At 52.5% G+C, this 17,516-nt stretch overlaps 1 protein-coding gene and 1 long non-coding RNA gene across 2 annotated transcripts; both read left to right on the forward strand.

The window, feature by feature from the left end:
* Nucleotides 1-1,374: 1,374 nt before the first annotated feature.
* Nucleotides 1,375-11,881, forward strand: SERPINA5 (serpin family A member 5). The gene is made up of 5 exons (XM_036845103.1): nt 1,375-1,447; nt 7,392-8,013; nt 9,384-9,654; nt 10,017-10,164; nt 10,886-11,881. Exons 2-5 carry the CDS (start codon nt 7,407-7,409, stop codon nt 11,072-11,074), a joined length of 1,215 nt encoding a protein of 404 aa, XP_036700998.1. The 5' UTR covers nt 1,375-1,447; nt 7,392-7,406; the 3' UTR covers nt 11,075-11,881.
* A 1,116-nt stretch (nt 11,882-12,997) lies between these two features.
* LOC118891234 lies at nt 12,998-16,534 on the forward strand. The gene is made up of 3 exons (XR_005018915.1): nt 12,998-13,066; nt 14,875-15,058; nt 16,282-16,534. It is a non-coding gene; the product is annotated as an uncharacterized LOC118891234 (long non-coding RNA).
* Nucleotides 16,535-17,516: the final 982 nt, after the last annotated feature.

Genomic DNA, 17,516 nt, shown 5'->3' on the forward strand with positions numbered 1-17,516 from the left:
ATCTTTGGGGGACTGCTATCCATCCTACTATAGGTAGGTAACACTGATTCCCTCCCTATAGAACATAGTTTGGGAATCTCTAGACTATGAGATGAAGGACTCTTGCTTATGTCACATGGCACAATGGACAGAAAGCAAAACCTGGACAGAAGGGACCTAGTTCCTCCTTGTTAATGCCTCTCCCTATTAGCTGTGTACCTTTGGGCTGATCACCTAACCTCTCTCAGCTTCCGTCTTCTCACGGATTCCATGGGGATGCTGGTGCCCATCATCTAGTGCGTTGCGAGGGCAGGGAGCACAAAGCAAGCACCTGATGCCTGGTAGTGACTGTGCTTATCTCTAGGTTGAGATAAAGTTCAGTATTATGCCCTTTGCAGGGTGGTTGTAAGGACTAAAAGAGGTAATGGGCCATAACTGGGCCCAGAATCAGGGAGCGAGAAGGGGGACATCTCAGAGGTTGTGGAGGGACCCTGGTTGCTGAGCGTCAGGATCGCTTCCTCTGGGTCACGCCTGGCCCTCTGTTTCCTCCACCAACGCCACACCCTACAGTCACCCACACAACCTCTGGGTCATGGACACGCACTGGATACCCCGGTATTAGGAAGCCCCAGGCATGGGGACCTTGGACATGAAACAAGAGTTGAGCCAACACCCTAGCACTTGGAAATGTTCTTGAAAGTGTGGGGCTGAGTTTTGAAGCCCCAATTTCAAGGTAGAAAAGGACAGTCCAAGTGAGCCCACAGAAATCCTGGAGACAGACCTTTGCTTAGCAAAAAGCACTGGCCTTGGAGCCAGCGACCTGGGCACTCAGCCCCACTCTGTCCCTAATTGATGCACATCTCTGAAAAGTTCCGTCATCTCTCTGAGCCTCGGTTCAGCTATGAGTGCAATAAGAGGGGTGGATACAGTGATCCCTCATCTCAGCCATTGTGAGACCCTCTCAATCCATCTAATTTCCCCCGGGATCTGGCCACGGGGGTCCGTGAGTCTAGTAAGCGCACAAGCCTTTGAAGAGCTTGGGTCCTCACTCCTCCAGATCCGCAGCAAATTGGCTGCAGGAAACAAAGGAATCAGCCTGGAGGAAGGGAGGTTTGAGAGGATGTCCCTTTCCCTGTGTCTGGACCAGCCGGCAGCTGGTCACCTGTCCATCCTGGTCTGCCTGGGATGCTCGTGCCATTGCTCGCAGTTGGTGGCTGGTGTAGGACTTTCAGGGCAATGACGAGATGGCCCTGGTCAGAGCTCAGGTGGCTTTTGGCTTGGTAGGCCTAGAAGTCCTGCCAGGACAGGACAGGGCGAGGCTGGCTGGGGCGGGGCCAGGGGAGGGGCGGAGTCAGGGCCCTGCTGTTGTCAGTGACAGATGCTGGCTCCAGTCCAGCCAGCCCTCTGCTCTTTACCGAGCCCAACCGACCGTCGCCTCTGCTGTGTGCACGCTCGGCCACTGGACAGAGTAAGTACAGGCACAATGGATGGAGGGCCGTGGGCTCGGGGGCGAGGAATGGACTCTGGAGTTATGGGATTTGGAGGGCTTAGAAACTTTGGAGGTGCCCCAGGGTGAGCAGGACACAGTGGTGGGGAGGGAGCCAGGGTCTCTGGAGTAGAGAAGTGGGGGACCCCCCCCACCCCTTGCTGTGTGGTCTTGGGGATGACACTAAATCCGGCCGAGCCTCAGCTTCCTCGTGGATAAGATGCAAATTACTGCACCCCTTGCACGGTGTGACTGTGAAGATTAGATAAGTGGTGGTTCTCACCCAAGTATGATTTTCCCCGCCGGGCACACCTGGTATGTGTGGAGGCATTTTTAGTTGTCATAACTGGGGCGCGGGGGTTGCTATTGGCTTCCAGTGAGTAGAGGCCAGGGATGCTGCTAAACACCCTGAAATGCACAGGACAGCACCCACCGCAAAGAATGTTCTGGCTCCAAATGCCAACAGCGCTGAGAAACCCTGAACGGGGACAAAATGTCTGGTACCCAGGAAGTGCTCGATAAACCGTAGCTTCTATTGTTTTCTGTGCCTGGAATCTTGGACCTTTAGAAACCAGGAAAAATGTTCAAATATAATCTGTTTCCCTGAGATAAGGCTGCCCTGCCCAGAGGCTGCTACCCAGAGTGGTTGTTAGAGCTCCAGATGCCATTTGGCCATTTGTTAAATAAACAAAATGTGGATGTAAAGTGAGTGAAATTTTCAGTTTTTCTAAGCATGGGGCTTTTGGCATGAAATGCAACAATGAAAGGGAAACTGCTCCCCTGGGCCAACATCCTTATTGACAGATCCAGAAACTGCAGCTTGAAGAATAAAGGGGGCGGGAGGGAACTTTGGGAGGTGATAGATGTGTTTAGGCGTTGATGGTGGTGATGGTTTCACGGGTGTGTACTTCTCTCCAAACTCATCGAGTTGTCTACATTAAATATGTACAGGTTTTGGGGTGTCAGTCTGGCCTCAATAAAGTGGTTTTAAAAAAGAAAGAGAAAGGAAACTGAAGCTGAGCTATTCAAGATCAGCTGAGTTATTCAAGGTCAGCTGGCATGTTAGCCCCAGGGCCGCAAGGGCTCAGCCCTGGATACCCAGCCTGGCTCATTCCCACGACTCGGTGGCCAGCGTGTGGTCTAACGCCTCTGAACTACAGAGAAGGAGACAGGGTCCATTCATCCGTCCACTCATCCATTCATTCACAGGGGTGCCTGAGCACCACCTCTTGACTGAAAGTGTCACGGCGGAACCAGCACAGATGAGGGTCTTCTCTTACAAGCACATGTTCTAGTGGGGGAGAGGCCAGGACAAGAGGAGTCAACAGCACACGCATACATAATTGCACATCTGTAACTGATGGAGCCATGAGAGAAACAATCAAAGGGGCTGTTATAGAGAATAATGGCGGAGAGGGCGTGGTCACGTGTGGACAAGGTACCGCCAAGAAGTGACAGTTAAGTGGAGTCCTGGACTCAGGGAGAAACTGGTCCTTGTGAGAAAGGTGGAGAAAGGGTTCCAGGAGGGAGAGCAGAGTGTGCAAGGGCCCAGGGCTGGGACGGGGCTTCTGTGTTAGGAATTGAAAAAGAAGAAGTGTGCCCTGGGAGGCAGAGCTGGTCACGTGAGGCTGGGGACAGCAAGACAGAGCCAGACTGCATGCAACCTCATGGGTTATCGCGCAAATCAGAGTTCGGTTTTACCAAGCCAGTGGGCAGCAAGAACGTTCTTAGGCAGGGGAGCGCCTTGACCGTGTCTGGGATTGAAGGGGATTCTTTCAGAGTGTACTTATGTATGTAGAATGGCTCTCAGGGGCAGGAGAAGTGGGGTCCAGGTGAAAGAAAAAAAACAAAGGCTTCCGTTAGGATGGTGGCAGGGAAAATGGGGAGAGGCAGGCGGATTTCGGAGCTAGAAACTGACAAGTCTTGCTGATAGTCTGGAGATGAGGAGGGAGGTTAGGAAAGTCCCCCAGGTCACTGATTCCAGGAGGCTCTGCCCCCTGGTCTTTAGGATCCGGGGGAAGTTGTGATTTTTGTCTTTCGCTCTCTGCCTGGGCTCCACATCTTGTATCTATCTCCTTGCGTAATTAGCAGATAGTGGACAGACCCTTCTGAGCTGCACGCCTCCCGTGGCTGAGTCCAAAGTCTACCTCAGTGGGACTTTGTTGCCTAACATTTGGAATACACTCCAGCAGATTTTGGGTCTGGATGGTGGGGGACCAGGGGAAGGACTGCCCAGGGCCTGCCTACCCCGTGCCCACCCTCTGTTGCCGCAAGTCCCTTTGGCCTGGGATGCCAGATGAAATTGATCCATCTGCTTTCTCCCCTCTGACACGTGGGAGCATCTCTGCAGACACACTGGCGTCAGGGGCCCAGGAGAGGGTCAGCCAGGCCAGGCTCTGCCGGCACACCGCGGGGGCTGGTGTCCTGAGAGCCAGGCTCACAGAGCCTGGAGCAGACTCTCCACTGGCTCAAAGTTGGCACAAAACTCTGTAAGCTGTGTATTTGTACCAGAGGCCCAGGAGTGTAATGGCAAAGACTGGCCTTAGAAACTAGGAAACCTGAAATGAGCACCCCCAGGCCTCCACTTTCTCAGAAGTAATCTCTCTGACCGTCTGTTTCCTCTTCCGTACAATTGTGACAAGGATACCAACTCCATGTTGCCGCGGAGGAGTGTAAATGAGCTAATTCAGGTGAACAGGTTGGGAGAGACCCAGGGACACTCCCCAGCAGCCACAGAGGAGGGGGAACGATGTGTCATCCCTCAGAGCCATAAAAGGGAGCCAGGAGGCCGCACGTACACCAGTCAGAGGAATCTGGATTTTAAACTGGTTCCATCGTTCACTGGCTGGGACAAGCTTTTCCATTTTGCTAAGCCTCAGTTTATTTGGCTGTAAAATGGGGCTAATAACACTTTTGGTAAAGATGAAATGCAGTAATATTTATAGAGTGTCCAGCAGGTCCTTAATAAACAGTGGCTTCAATAAGAGGGAGAGAGAGACAGCTAAATGGAGCAAGGTTTTCTGGGTCCCAAACCTGCAGCCCAGGGGAGCCTGAGGGAAGCTGAGCCCTTGTTCTCTACGGGGACTCATGGGGCGTTCAGAGAAGTGGCTCTGGCCCATCAGATCGCTGGTGTTTCAGGGGGGTCAGGCAGTGGTGGAGCCACAGCACCAGACCTCTAGGTTTTTATGAAGAAACTGAAGCCTGAGAGGGGAAGGGCCTGGTTCAAGGTCACCAGGCTGCAGGGATGGGAGGATGGGAGACTGGAACTCTCACTCCTACTCCCCTGCCAGCTGCCCCTGGGCTCCGTCCAAGCAGAAAACTCCTCTGTAGTCTGTAGCTATTCTTTGAAAGTATTTCTTTTAGGGTAATTATCAGCTCGGTGTTAATCTGTGTCTGGGAGCTGGGGGGTTGGTGAGCTGAACTGCTTCTTCAGCAGCATCCTGCTACATTGATGGTTCTAACACTCCGCACACTAAAGGACACAGAGATCACGCCACCCACCCATGTCCTTTAAAGACCTCCATGAAGGCAAGTCTCAAAGTGGGAACAAAAAGGGAGTGTCAGCATGGGAAGCCTGCTTCTTAATTCTCTGCAGAGTAGGGGCTATCGGTGGTGACCGTGGAGGCCAAGAATACAAGATCCGGAGGCTGTGATACAGACGAGGAGGACCAGGGATCTGGGGGAGCTAAATGGGGTGGCGGTTCAGAGCGTGAGTTGTGAGGGTCAGAACTAGGTCTGAACCCTAGTAGCTTTGTCACAACTAGCAAGCAAGTCATCCTCTCTGAGCCTCAGATGACCCGTCTGTAAAATGGAGCCAGTAATAGAACCTGCCTCCGTGGGCGGGTGTGAGGCTAAAGCAGTTGATATATGTCAAGACAGCGCAGCACCCAGCAGGGGCGGGTGCTGGCGATGCACCTGGGCCTCCCACGGGCATGGGGACTGCTGAGGACGCTATATTTGGTTCAGGGTTGCTGGAGGTTCTGCAGACAGAATATTCTAAGTGAACTTCCTTTGTGGGCTCAGGTGCAGTTTGGAGGCCAGGGGTGGTGAGCATGACTTGCTTGAGTCCGTCAATTTCATTCAGACAAAGACGGCCAGGACTGCTGATCCCCAAGCTCCCTGGTGTCCCCCCGCCAGCCACGTCCAATGCAGCTCTTTGGGGCTCTTTGGAGTTTGGTTTTGCGTGGGTCTGTGACTCTGTGTCTGTGCTCGCCCTGGGCCTGGGGCACCTGATGACATGGTGTCCACCGGGGGATGCACGCCAAGCGAGAGGTCTCATCAGGGGTCAGTCAGGCCACCGTGGGAATCAGTTGTCCAGCCGCCACCAGGCTGCCACGAGAGTGTGTGTGTGAAAGCATGCACCCCACGGTACAGCTGGGGAAACGGGGGTCTCGGGTGGGGCTCTGGCCAGTTGCTGCCACACCAAAAACTCACACCTGGACAGCATGTCTGCACCGGGCACTGCTCCAAGCACGTTACATATGTTGATCATTAAAGCCCCAGCCCCTGGTGGAGGTTCTGTCATGACCTCCATTGTACAGGTGGGGCAGTGGCATGGGTATAACTGACTTGCACCACATCGCACTTTGGAGGAAGCAGTGGGACTGAGACTTGAAGCCAAGCTGCTGGGCTGCAGAGTCTGCACTGTTCACAGGGGGTGGAAGGAGGGCTTTAGGAGGCCCGGGCACAGGAAGGGTTTCTGGATGGAGAGGAGGGGTCTAGGAAGGTGGTCATGAGAGAGACTGTGGGCAGAGGACAAGGCCAGAATGATGGAAGAGCCCCCAGGGCCCACCTGAGAGGCTGTAGACAGAGAAAAGGAAGCTGAGGGCCTCCTCACCTGGGGGAGACACAGAAGAAGAGATGCCTGGGGGCTCAAACAACACACATTTATGGTCTCACAGTCCTGGAGGCTGGAAGTCCAAGATCAGCAGGGCTGCTTCCTCCTGGGGCTTCTCTCCTTGGCTTGTATGGGAATGTCTCCTCCTCCCTGTGTCCTCACATTCCACACGTGGTTGCCCCTCAGTCTGTGTGTGTCTGTGTCCTAGTGTCCTCTTCTTATAAGGACACCAGCCACATTGGATCAGGGTCCGCTCGACCTCATTTTAACTTAATTACTTCTTGAAAGGCCCTGTCTCCAAATACAGTCACATTCTGAGGTACAGGGGATTAGGACTTCAATGAATGGATTTGCGGGACACAATTCAGCCCATCACAGAAGAGAAGGGAAGTTGGGGGGCTCACGTTAAGAGGGCAGAATTTCCTCAAGGGGGGAAGGTGCCTCTGATGAGGGACAAGGATGGCTTTGAGGGGTCCTGGAGCAGCCCCTGGGGAAGGAGAGGGGGACTGATGGCATCGTGTGTTCACTAATGAACCACAGGAGGCTGGCACCCTACCCACCACGCCATGGAGTAGACTCTCCAAATGAACAGGGACGAATCCAGCAGTGTGGCAGGGGCCACGGCGGGGAGTTGCCCTGAGCTCATAGAAGGACACGAGGTCTTGCAAATGCTACACCCAGGGAAGGAAGTGAGGGTTGGGGGCCAGGTATGGAAACAGGCTGCCAGTTCCCGGTAACCTCAGAGACGCTAACCTGGCAGAACACGGGAGAACCCTCCGCCCCACATCCCATCTCCCTGTGACGTGTACCTCGATGTGGGTGAGAGGAGGCTTCTTGCCTTGGTGGCCAATCCCCGCCTGGGATCTCACTCCTCCGCCTCGTCCTTGCTCTCCCCACCAACAGATGTCCATGTCCCCAGGTCTCTGTGCTCCAGCCCCTCCCGCGCTACCTAAACCCTCACTCGCAGCCTCTCCGATTCATCACCGCCCTTTGAGGCCGCTGGTTGATGGCGCCGCCTCCCGGAATGTCGGCCTTGCTTGTGATCTTCCCATCCTCTCTCTGAGGACATCTTCCCACTCTCCCTTTCAGAACCGGGCAGCCACGATGCGGCTCCGCCTCCTCCTGTGCCTGGCGCTCCTCAGTCCGCGGATGGCCACCCTGCGCCGCCCCCAAAAGAAGAGAGTTCCGGAGATGCCGCCCGCAGTCGCCACGGTGGCCCCTGGCAGCCGGGACTTTGTCTTCGACCTCTACAGGGCCTTGGCCGCGGCTGTCCCCGACCAGAACATCTTCTTCTCCCCTCTGAGCATCTCCGTGAGCCTGGCCATGCTCTCCCTGGGGGCGCGGGCCAACACGAAGGCGCAGGTCCTGGCGGGCCTGGGCCTCAACCCCCAGGAGGGCCAGGAGGAGGAGCTCCACAGCGCCTCCCAGCGGCTGCTGCGGGAGCTCGAGCAGCCCGGAGACAGCCTCCAGCTGAGCCTCGGCAACGCCCTGTTCACCAAGCCCACGGTGCCCATCGAGGAGGCCTTCCTGGGCGCCATGAGGACGCTGTACCTGGCAGACACTTTCCCCACCGACTTTGAGGACCCTGAAGGGGCCCAGAAGCAGATCAATGATTACGTGGCAAAGCAAACGAAAGGCAAGATTGTGGACTTGGTTAAGGGCCTGGATGGCACCGAGGTCATGGTCATAGTGAATTACATTTTCTTTAAAGGTAAGGCCCTTGGGCTTGAACCTGAACTTTCTCTTTTAAGATGCTTTTGTCAAAAAACAAAAAAAACAAAACACAAAACAAAACCAATTCCCGCACACATGAAAGAGTGGGAGTGGATTTATTCTTTTCTGATCCCTGTTGATAGAGTGAAGCCGACGGCAGCTGGGTGAGACAGTGCCTTCTTACTGCAGAAGGTGGTGTGAAAGACCCCGGATGCTGTTTCCTCCACTGGGGAACAGCTGGTTCCTGTTTGTGCCCCTGGGGACACTTAAAGCAACCGCTTCCACATAGGCTCTGAAGCGTGAGTTTGTCAAGGCCACGATGCCAAAGAAACTGAGAGCATGGCTACTCAGGGCAGGATTGTGGGCCTTAGAAGGGCCTTAGAGGGCATTTCCCAGATGCTCCCTGGTACCCATATCCTCCTAGGGGCTGTTTCCCCAGCCGAGAAACCCTGGAACAAGAACCTGTTCCCTGAACAGTCCTCTCTCCCCTCCCCAAGAGCTGACCTCCCCATCTTTATCTCCCTGGCATTTCTTGTCAATATCCCTACTCATCCCAGCTTGTACACCTGCTTCTCCTTCTAGATACTGAGCCCCTGAGCGCCCTGTGCGGGGCCTGCTGAGGATGGGGAGGGGCAGGGAGGGAAAAGGAAAGAGGAAAATAGTTAAGCTGTTAACCAAGCCCCCCTCTTCCCGTGGTCACAGATGGTGAGTATCGTGCTTGGGCTCTAAGATTCCTTGTCCCCTGGTCCAGGGCGAGGCTGCAGAGGACAGCTGTGAAATAATCTAAGTGGGGCATGCGGGCGGGATCTATATTTGATAACTAGTAAGAAAATGGAAACAATTACTTGTACCACTTTGAACAAAACGTCCCGTACGAAGCAGACAAAGCAAGAAGCATAATCACAGACTTCCCAGCAGGAAAAATCATGTTTTTGCAGGAACCTTACCAACCTTTCTCCCAAACCCAGATTGAGATCCAATATTGGGAAAAGAGTGAAAAAGAGAATAACTCTCCCAGATATAGTGTAGCTTTGTCAGCCATACATATTAGTTACCCTCTTCACTGGGATGTTTGACCTTGAGTACCAACATCAGAGATTCAGACAAACAACATTAGGGGTGAAGGGTCTCTGAAGACACGAAAACCAACCTCCTTGTTTTGCAAATGTGGAAATAAAGCCCCACAAAAAGTTCAAGCCTGTCCCCCGAATTAGGAAGGGGCTTGTCTTTATATTCAAGAGGTTTGGCAGTCACTTCTGCCAATAAGACTGCTCCGAAGAGGATGCTGTCTGTTTGGTGGGTTTACTGTCTGCACACTTTTCATTGGCAGCTGAGAATGTTTAATTCCTTTTCCATTTTAATCTTCAGCTAAGTGGGAGACAAGCTTCAACCGCAAAAGCACCCACGAGCAGGACTTCCACGTGACCTCGGAGACGGTGGTGCGGGTACCCATGATGAAACGAGAGGATCAGTTTTACTACCTCCTGGACCGAAACCTCTCCTGCAGGGTGGTAGGGGTCCCCTACCAAGGGAACGCCACCGCCTTCTTCATTCTCCCCCGCGAGGGCGGGATGGGGCAGGTGGAAAATGGCCTGAAAGAAAAAACACTGAGGAAGTGGCTCAAGATGTCCATGAAGAGGTATTCTTCACACCACTCCAGGGCCGGCCTGCTGCTGCACACCTGCAGGGCCACACGGCAGTGGTGGGAGAACTCACCTGGCCTGGGAGCCGCCTCCCAGCCCAGAGCCATCATGTGAAGTCCCAGCCCCCTGGCCTGACCCAGCTAGAGGGAGCAGGGCTGGAAGCTGGGATTTCTGGTGGGGCCATCAGAGTGGGCAGTGACCTCTGGGGACAGCCCAGGTCCAAGTCCAGAGTAGGATGGGTTCCATTGTAGGCAACGGGCTGGAGGAGCATTATGAAACCAAGAGGAGATGGCAGGAATATGAGCTCAGTGAGCCAGTGCTCTGAAAGAGTCCAAGAAAGGTCTTCGTCTCTTTCCAGGCAGCTTGAGCTTTACCTACCCAAGTTCTCCATTGAGGGCTCCTATCAGCTGGAGAAAGTCCTCCCCAAGCTGGGGATCAGAGATGTCTTCACCTCCCATGCTGACCTGACCGGCATCTCCAACCATTCCAGCATCCAGGTGTCTGAGGTGAGCCCAGAAGCTCCTGAGCACCTGCTTTCAGAAATTCCTATCCTATCCTATCTTATCCTATCCTATCCTATCCTATCCTATCCTATCCTATCCTATCCTATCCTATCCTATCCTATCCTATCCTATCCTACCCTACCCTACCCTACCCTACCCTATCCTATCCTATCCTATCCTATCCTATCTTATCCTATCCTATCCTGTCCTATCCTATCCTACCCTATCCTATCCTATCCTGTTCCATCCTATTCTATCCCATTCCTCATTCCAAATCCTTTCTCTCTCTCTGTCCTCTTTCCCCTCAAGAAGCAAAGGTTTCACTTTGCATCTGAACAATGGGAAACCCTATCCAGCACCATGCCTTGGGGGAAGGTGTCTTGTCTGAAGCAGTCAAAACTAAGAATTGGATGCTAGCTCCTTCACTCATCAGCTGTGTGACCTCCAGCAATTACTTGACCTCTCTGAGCCTCCTTTCTCTCTATAAACTTGGAGAGTCACACCCTTGCTGCTAGATGCAGTGAGAATTCAGTGAAAGACGCATGCACTCACCTGTAAGCCGTGGTGCGCAGTAGTTGTTCAGTCACATCATCTCCTATCTGCTTCATGGCTCAGGAGCACAGAAACTTCGACAGTGATGCTGCGGGCAGAAGCTTGTCCGTTTCCCCCTGATGGCATCTCCCAGCCCCTGGTGGCTCGGTGACGCCTGATGTCTCCCCTGCAGATGGTGCACAAAGCCATGGTGGAGGTGGACGAGTCGGGAACCCAAGCGGCTGCAGCCACGGGGACGATCTTCATGTTCAGATCTGCCCGGATGAGCTCTCAAAGGATAGTATTCAACAGGCCCTTTCTGATGCTCATTGTGGAGAACAGCAAACACATCCTTTTCCTCGGCAAAGTGACTCGCCCTTGAGATGGGGATTTCTCCTGAAAGGCACGGGCTTCCATAGTGGAAGATGAGGGTGCACTATGGCCATGTATCTGCTGGGAGCTGGTGATATACGCAGGTTTAATTGACTAATGAGGCTTCCACAAATAATAGTAATAACAATAACATTGAAATACTGATGATTGCTTCTTTTCACATGATTGCAAGATGGGTGCTTTGGAGAATATTTGGTTTTGCTCTCACCTTTCATCAATGGAGATTAGCACTGAGATCCAGAGAGGCCACACAGCATGCTAGTGGCAGACAGAAGCTCAGAATCCAATCCAGGAGGATTATTCCAGTAGATATTTCCACCAGGAAGCATATTCCCAAGCCTAGTTCCCCACCTGTCTGCAATACCAGCTACCAGTTTGCCATGGTTTGGAAAGGACACTGGAATGGGGATATGAAGTGGGGCTTCTGTCCCAGCTGTGTGACACTGGGTAATACTGTCGCTCTCTGGACTTCAGTTTCCTCATGTATACGATGAAGGGTCAGGTCAAGGATTGGAGGATCCTTGAAATCATATAAAAAGGGTAGAATGTTCCCCACAAATCAGTTGATTTCAATGCATCCAAGTGCCACCCATCTTTTAAGGAAAGCAGGTGGATGGCAGGGTGGACACAGCCATCCCAGGTTTGTACCGTCCTGTGGGTACATTTACAACCTCATGGGCTTGGCTGGGGGTGGGAGAATGGAGGCCTGTTGCAAATACTAGAGTATCAGTTGAAGACCCTGATGACTAACTGTGGATTTTAGTGTCAGCAATAACAATAAAGCATTTTGCAAATACTGGGTGTCATTGTCCTTCTGGAAGTAGCTCTGGGAACAGCAACATTAATAGCTTATGTTCCAGGACTGATGCTAGGCGCTTAATCTGGATGGTTGCACTTACCCCTCACAATATCCTGTACCAGGCAGGCACTCCTATTATCCCCACTTTACAGATAGGGAAGGTGAGGCTTGTAGAGAACAGGTAATCTACCCAGTCACACAGCTCCTTGGTGGTGGAGGCAGGATTTGACCCCAGGAGTGTAGCCCTCGGACCACCCTCTCAGCCCTGGGCTCTGCTGCAGAGGAGACATGACCCAGAAACAGAAGCCCAGGTCAAGTGCATCAGGGCACCAGCTCCCTTGTCACCCAGGTAGGCTCACTCTCCTCCTTCACAAAACCCACCATGCTTCCTTGTCTATCAAATAAAGGAGATTGGACACTTTCAAGAATCAATGAATGAATGAGTGAATGAGTCCTTCACTCAGTCTCAGACTGTCCCCTAATTAGCTGCCCCCAAGTCTGACCCCTGAGTGCCTGTCACCCCACCTTACATGCCCAAAGCTTGCTTTCCACGAGCCTGTGCCCAGCGCTCTGACCCCAGAGACTGGACTGTGTGGGTGCCCCTTAGAACTAACGGGGTCAGAACCCCAAGCTTTGACCATCCCTCAAAGTACTGAGCACCTACTATGTGCCAGCTGTGGGGACACTTTGCATCTGTGATGTCATTAATCCTCCAACAACCCTGTAAGGTCTGTCTCAGCGTCCTCATTTCACAGAGGGCAACATAAGTGCTTGCCCAGAGCCCCCCAGGCTCGGGGACCCAGATGGCACAGGTGTCGGCTGGCGGCAGGGTAGATGGCTGCACCCAGAGCCAGATGGCTTGTCTGCGTTTTTGCTTTGGGCTTGGGAAGCTCTGGAGGATGGGGCCTCCTCATGGAGCCAGACCTGCTCCTGTGTGTCTTTTCCTTTCGCAACACCTGGTCTTTTTTGGCAAATATTTTTCTCAGAGTTTACTCAGCCAGTCCAAGGTCAGGGGGAGGTCCTGGCTGTGCCACGTGTGTAAGGCCAAGGTCCAGCGCTGTCTAAAGTTCACTCAGCAAACAGTCACAAAACAGCTCCCGTGTGGGGATCGGGCCGGGCTCGGGGCGGCCGATTTGGGGTGTCATGGAAGGAAGCGCCGAGCTGGGAGTCACGGCAGGTCCTGTAAGTCAATTGTCACACGATCCTGGGCTGAACAAACTGATAGAGCAACTCAGAGAGAGAGAAAGAGAGTTAACTTCTGAGGGCTCAGGGAAGGTTTTGCTGAAGAAGTGACACTGAGCTGGTCTTGAAGAGCATGTAGGGCTTCACAGACAGCAGATTTGGGAACAGAGCTGGGACTTCCAGGCCAAGCGAACAGCTGGAGAGAGCATGAGGCTGAGTGAGCTGCAGTGTGGATGGGAAACTGTGGAGACTTCAGCCTGGACCAGGGCAGGGAGTGGGAAGGAGAGCAAGGAGGAAAGAGGGGACAGCGCTTGCATTCCAGTGGCAGGGACTCTGAACACGAGGCCCAGGTTTTGTCTCTTCTCTCTCCTTCTGATTTCAGGGCAGTTTGGCCATCCACGCTACACCTAAATCATTCCCTGGACCTCTTCCTGCCCCTCACTCTCCCATCTGTGCATACCATAGATGCTTCACTCATCCCCCTAGGGGGCGCTCACACCCATCCACACCTGCTTCTCCATCAGCCCCACCTGCCCCTCCCTGGGATAGACCTCATTCATCAGGCGAAATAAAGTACCAGCTCTGTCAGTGCCCGCGTTCTAGGCATGGCTGTCCCCCTCAGGACCCCCTTTCTTAGCTGCCATATTCATTTACTAGGGCTGTCATAACAAAGTCCCACAGACAGAGTGGCTTAACAACAGAAATGTATTATCTTACAGTCCTGGAGGCTGGAAGTCTGAGATTAAGGTGTCATCAGGGCTGGTTCCTTCTGAGGGCTCTCTTTTGTGTTTGTAGACGACCGTCTTCTCTCTGTGTCCTCACATGGGCTTCCCTGTGTGTGTGTATGTCTGTGTCCTAATCTTCTCATCTCCCAATCTCCACCAGTCATATTGGATTGGGGCCCACCTTAATTTTAACTTAATCATCTCTTTAAAGATGTCATCTCCAAATCCAGTCACATTCTGAGGTACTGGGGGTTAGGACTTCAACATATGAATTTGGGGGGACACAATTCAACCCATAGCAGTGACTCCCCCTTTGAGTTTCTTGGCAGCTGTTGCCAAGTTCATTCGTGTTCTTAGGAACCCATTTTCACTTCCCTCTCTGACCATGTGCACTCTGAGGCCCTCCCCTTGTGGATTCCACTGCTGCCAGAAAGTGGAGGAACAATGCTAGGGCCCAGGACTCCTTCCCCCACCTCTCCCTGCAGAAACCCAGACCAAAAAGAATGAACTTGGTCTCCAGAGGAAGCACTTCATGCCCCATTAAACAGCCTTGCCCAGACTACACTTGTTTATTTAGCTCTTTCATCCAAAGGCCATTGCTCATGGGGTGCCTACAGGGAATCAGGCAAGGAGCTAGTAAAAGGGTGTAATGGTGAGCCCAGCAGATGTGGGCTTAGGCAATAACCAGGTACACAAACAAACAAGCAGAATTACAAACTGTGATGAGGGTAATTCTTTTGTCCACAGGTGTTTATTGAATATCCCCTGGCACTGCTCCAGGTGCTGGAGATAAATGAAGAAAACAACAAAGATCTCTGCTCTGGAGGAACTATATTCTAGTATGGAGTGACAATAACAAAAAAAATAACAAAGAATAAAAAAGAAAAGTAAAATACATCGCATGTCAGTTGATGGCAAATGCTATGGAGTGTGAGTTTGACAATTAGAGCAGGAAGTAAAGAATAGTAGTGCTAGGTGGAGAGACCTGACATCCACGACCTTGGGTGAAGTACCCTGACTGTGTGGTCAAGGTCAACTTCACCAGTGGTATGTTGTGTTATCATCTTGTTTCTTCTGATATAGGGTGATGAGAAGGGAGCATTGCCTCAGTGGGATCTTCCCTCAAACACATAACCTCACTCTGATCATGAGAAAACAGCATACAGACCTCAACTGAGGGACATTCAACAAAATACCTGACCAGCAGTACTCTTCAAAAGTGCCAAGGTTATGCAAAACAAGGAAAGCCTGATGCTATGAACTGCAGGTTTGTGTTCCCTCAAAATTCACATGTTGAAATCCTCACCCCCAGTGTGATGTTATTAGAAGGTGGTGTCATGGGGAGGTGACTAGGTCATGAGGGTAGAGCCTTCATGAATGGGATTAGTGCCCTTAAAAGAGACCCCAGAGATGAGGGTTGTGGTGTGATGAATTGGGAGATTGGGATTGACATGTATACACTGATGTGTATAAAGTGGATGACTAATAAGAAAAACAAACAAACAAAAGAGACTCCAAAGCTCTCTCTCGCCCCTTCCCATGTGTGGACACAAGCAGAAGAGAGCCCTCACCTGGCCATGCTGGTTCCCGGATCTCCAGCCTGGATGTCCAGCCTTCAAAACTGTAAAGAGTAGATTTCCACCATGTACAAGCCACTCAGCCTATGGTATTTTGTTATGGCAGCCGGGACAAATTAAGACTCCTGAGAAACTGTCACAGGCCAGGTAAAACTAAGGAGACCTGGAAACTAAATGTAATGTGGTTTCTTGGATGGGATCCTGGAGAAGAAAAGGGATATTAGTGGAAAAAGTGAAATCCAAATGAGTCTATACAGTAAAAAGTTTCACTCCTTAGTTTTCAGAAATATACCATGGCTATGTAAGAGGTTTATGTTGCAGGAGCTCTCTGCACTGTCATTACATCTTTTCTGTATATCTAAAATTGTTTCAAACTAGAAAGTTGACTTTTTTAGTGAAACGTTAAAAAAAAAGTAGGGAAGAGAATAGGTGTGGGGTTAGTGTTGTGAAGGCAGAAGCCGGAGACCAGTTAAGGAGGAGAACAGGTCGCTAAGAGAGATAGTCAAGGACTTTCTACAGCTGGGGCTCCAGAGGGAGCTCTGGGGTGGTGGCATTGAAGCCAAGAGCTGAGGGACAAGCAGGAGTGAACGGAGCGAACGTTACTTGTGCACAACGTGAGTGAAGAAGACCCAGAGGTGGGAGAGTGTGTCCTGTTCACGGAACTGACAGGACACGGGTGGCTGGAGCCTGGGACGCTCGCTCTTCACCAGCACCTGTTAGGCTGTGCAGGGTGCTGGGGGTGGGGGTGGCACTCCTAACACTGGGTAGCACTTGGATGCCACCTATTGCATGCCTGGCGCTCTTCTAAGCCCTCTGCATATATTGTCTCAGTTAATGAAGAGGCAGAGAGGCACCTGTGCAAGGGGCTGGGATGGCAAGTGGGTGACGTCAGTGACCTTCTCCTGTTTCCTAGAGAGCTGCACCCCAAAGTGGACTATCTGCCACCTACCCCCAAGGAATGAGGTGGGAACGAGGTTGCCCTGAGGTGGCAACATCTACAGACACAAAAATGCTTTGGCCACTTGGAAGAATCCAGTATGAGAGACCACATGCCATTCCTGATGGTGATTTTCTGTGAAGAGGCAGAGTACAGATAATGAAATGCTCCTACACACGCCCGCATTACTAACTCGCCCATATGTGCACACGTGGGCGCACACAGCCTTCTGGAGATGGGTGGCTTCTCAGCAACTACTACAGCCGCAGCCTCTGGTTGTACCAGGAGCTGAGCATTTGCTGTGTACCTGGGCAGGGTGGGGTGGGAGAGATGGTGCTCGAAGTCTTCCCCTCTCTGGGCCCCTGCTTCTCCATCAGTCTCCCAGAGAGGCTGCTATGAACCATTCGTGGCTTTGATCAGCAGGTACATTTCCTTCACAGATGTTAAGGGACCCGGGCGGGGGGGGGGGTGGGGGGGTGGGCTGGGGGTTGGGAAGATGGGTCTGGCGGGCGTGGGGTAAAGGACTATGGGACAAGGGCCCGGCCTCTGCTCCCAGGTGTGCTGAGCAAACACACGTGTCCATTTCCCCCACTGCTCGATGGGATGATGGTAACGGGGCTGTTTGAAGGCTTGGAGGAAACCAGACAGGGGAAGGGGCCCTGACCCTACAGCAGCATTTCTCAGGCTGTGACCAACATCACCCAGGGAGCTTCTTAAAAATGCCTATTCCTGGCCCTTACCCGAAGAATCAGCGTGTTTTAACAAACCCCCCTCAGGATTCGGATGCACAGGCAGACAGAAGACCATGGGGTTTCCGATTTGGCTCAGGCCCCAGGGAATCTGCTCCCCCTCCTCCCTGCAGCTGCCACCACCCAGCTTCAGGGCCTGAAGACTCTATACTCTACACCCCTAGGGCCCAGACACTCTTTAGTATTAGGCATTTCTCCAGCTAGTCCTTGTCGAGCCACAGCTGGTAATAAACACAAACCCAGGCACATCCTCAGGACTCTGCCCAGAGGTCCATCCTTGGTGGAGCTTTCCTGACTCCCCCAGACCACTTCTGGTCCCCCACACTCACCCCTCCCTCCACCACTTCCCACACTGTATAGTTATGATCTCTCTATGTTTCTGTGTCTCTCACACACCAGGAAATCCCTGAGGGTTCACCCCAGTGCCTGGCACGGGCCTTGGCCCAAAGTGCCCTCAACAAA

The sequence above is a fragment of the Balaenoptera musculus genome, chromosome 2 (genome assembly GCF_009873245.2).
Source record: "Balaenoptera musculus isolate JJ_BM4_2016_0621 chromosome 2, mBalMus1.pri.v3, whole genome shotgun sequence".
Lineage (NCBI taxonomy): Eukaryota > Metazoa > Chordata > Mammalia > Artiodactyla > Balaenopteridae > Balaenoptera > Balaenoptera musculus.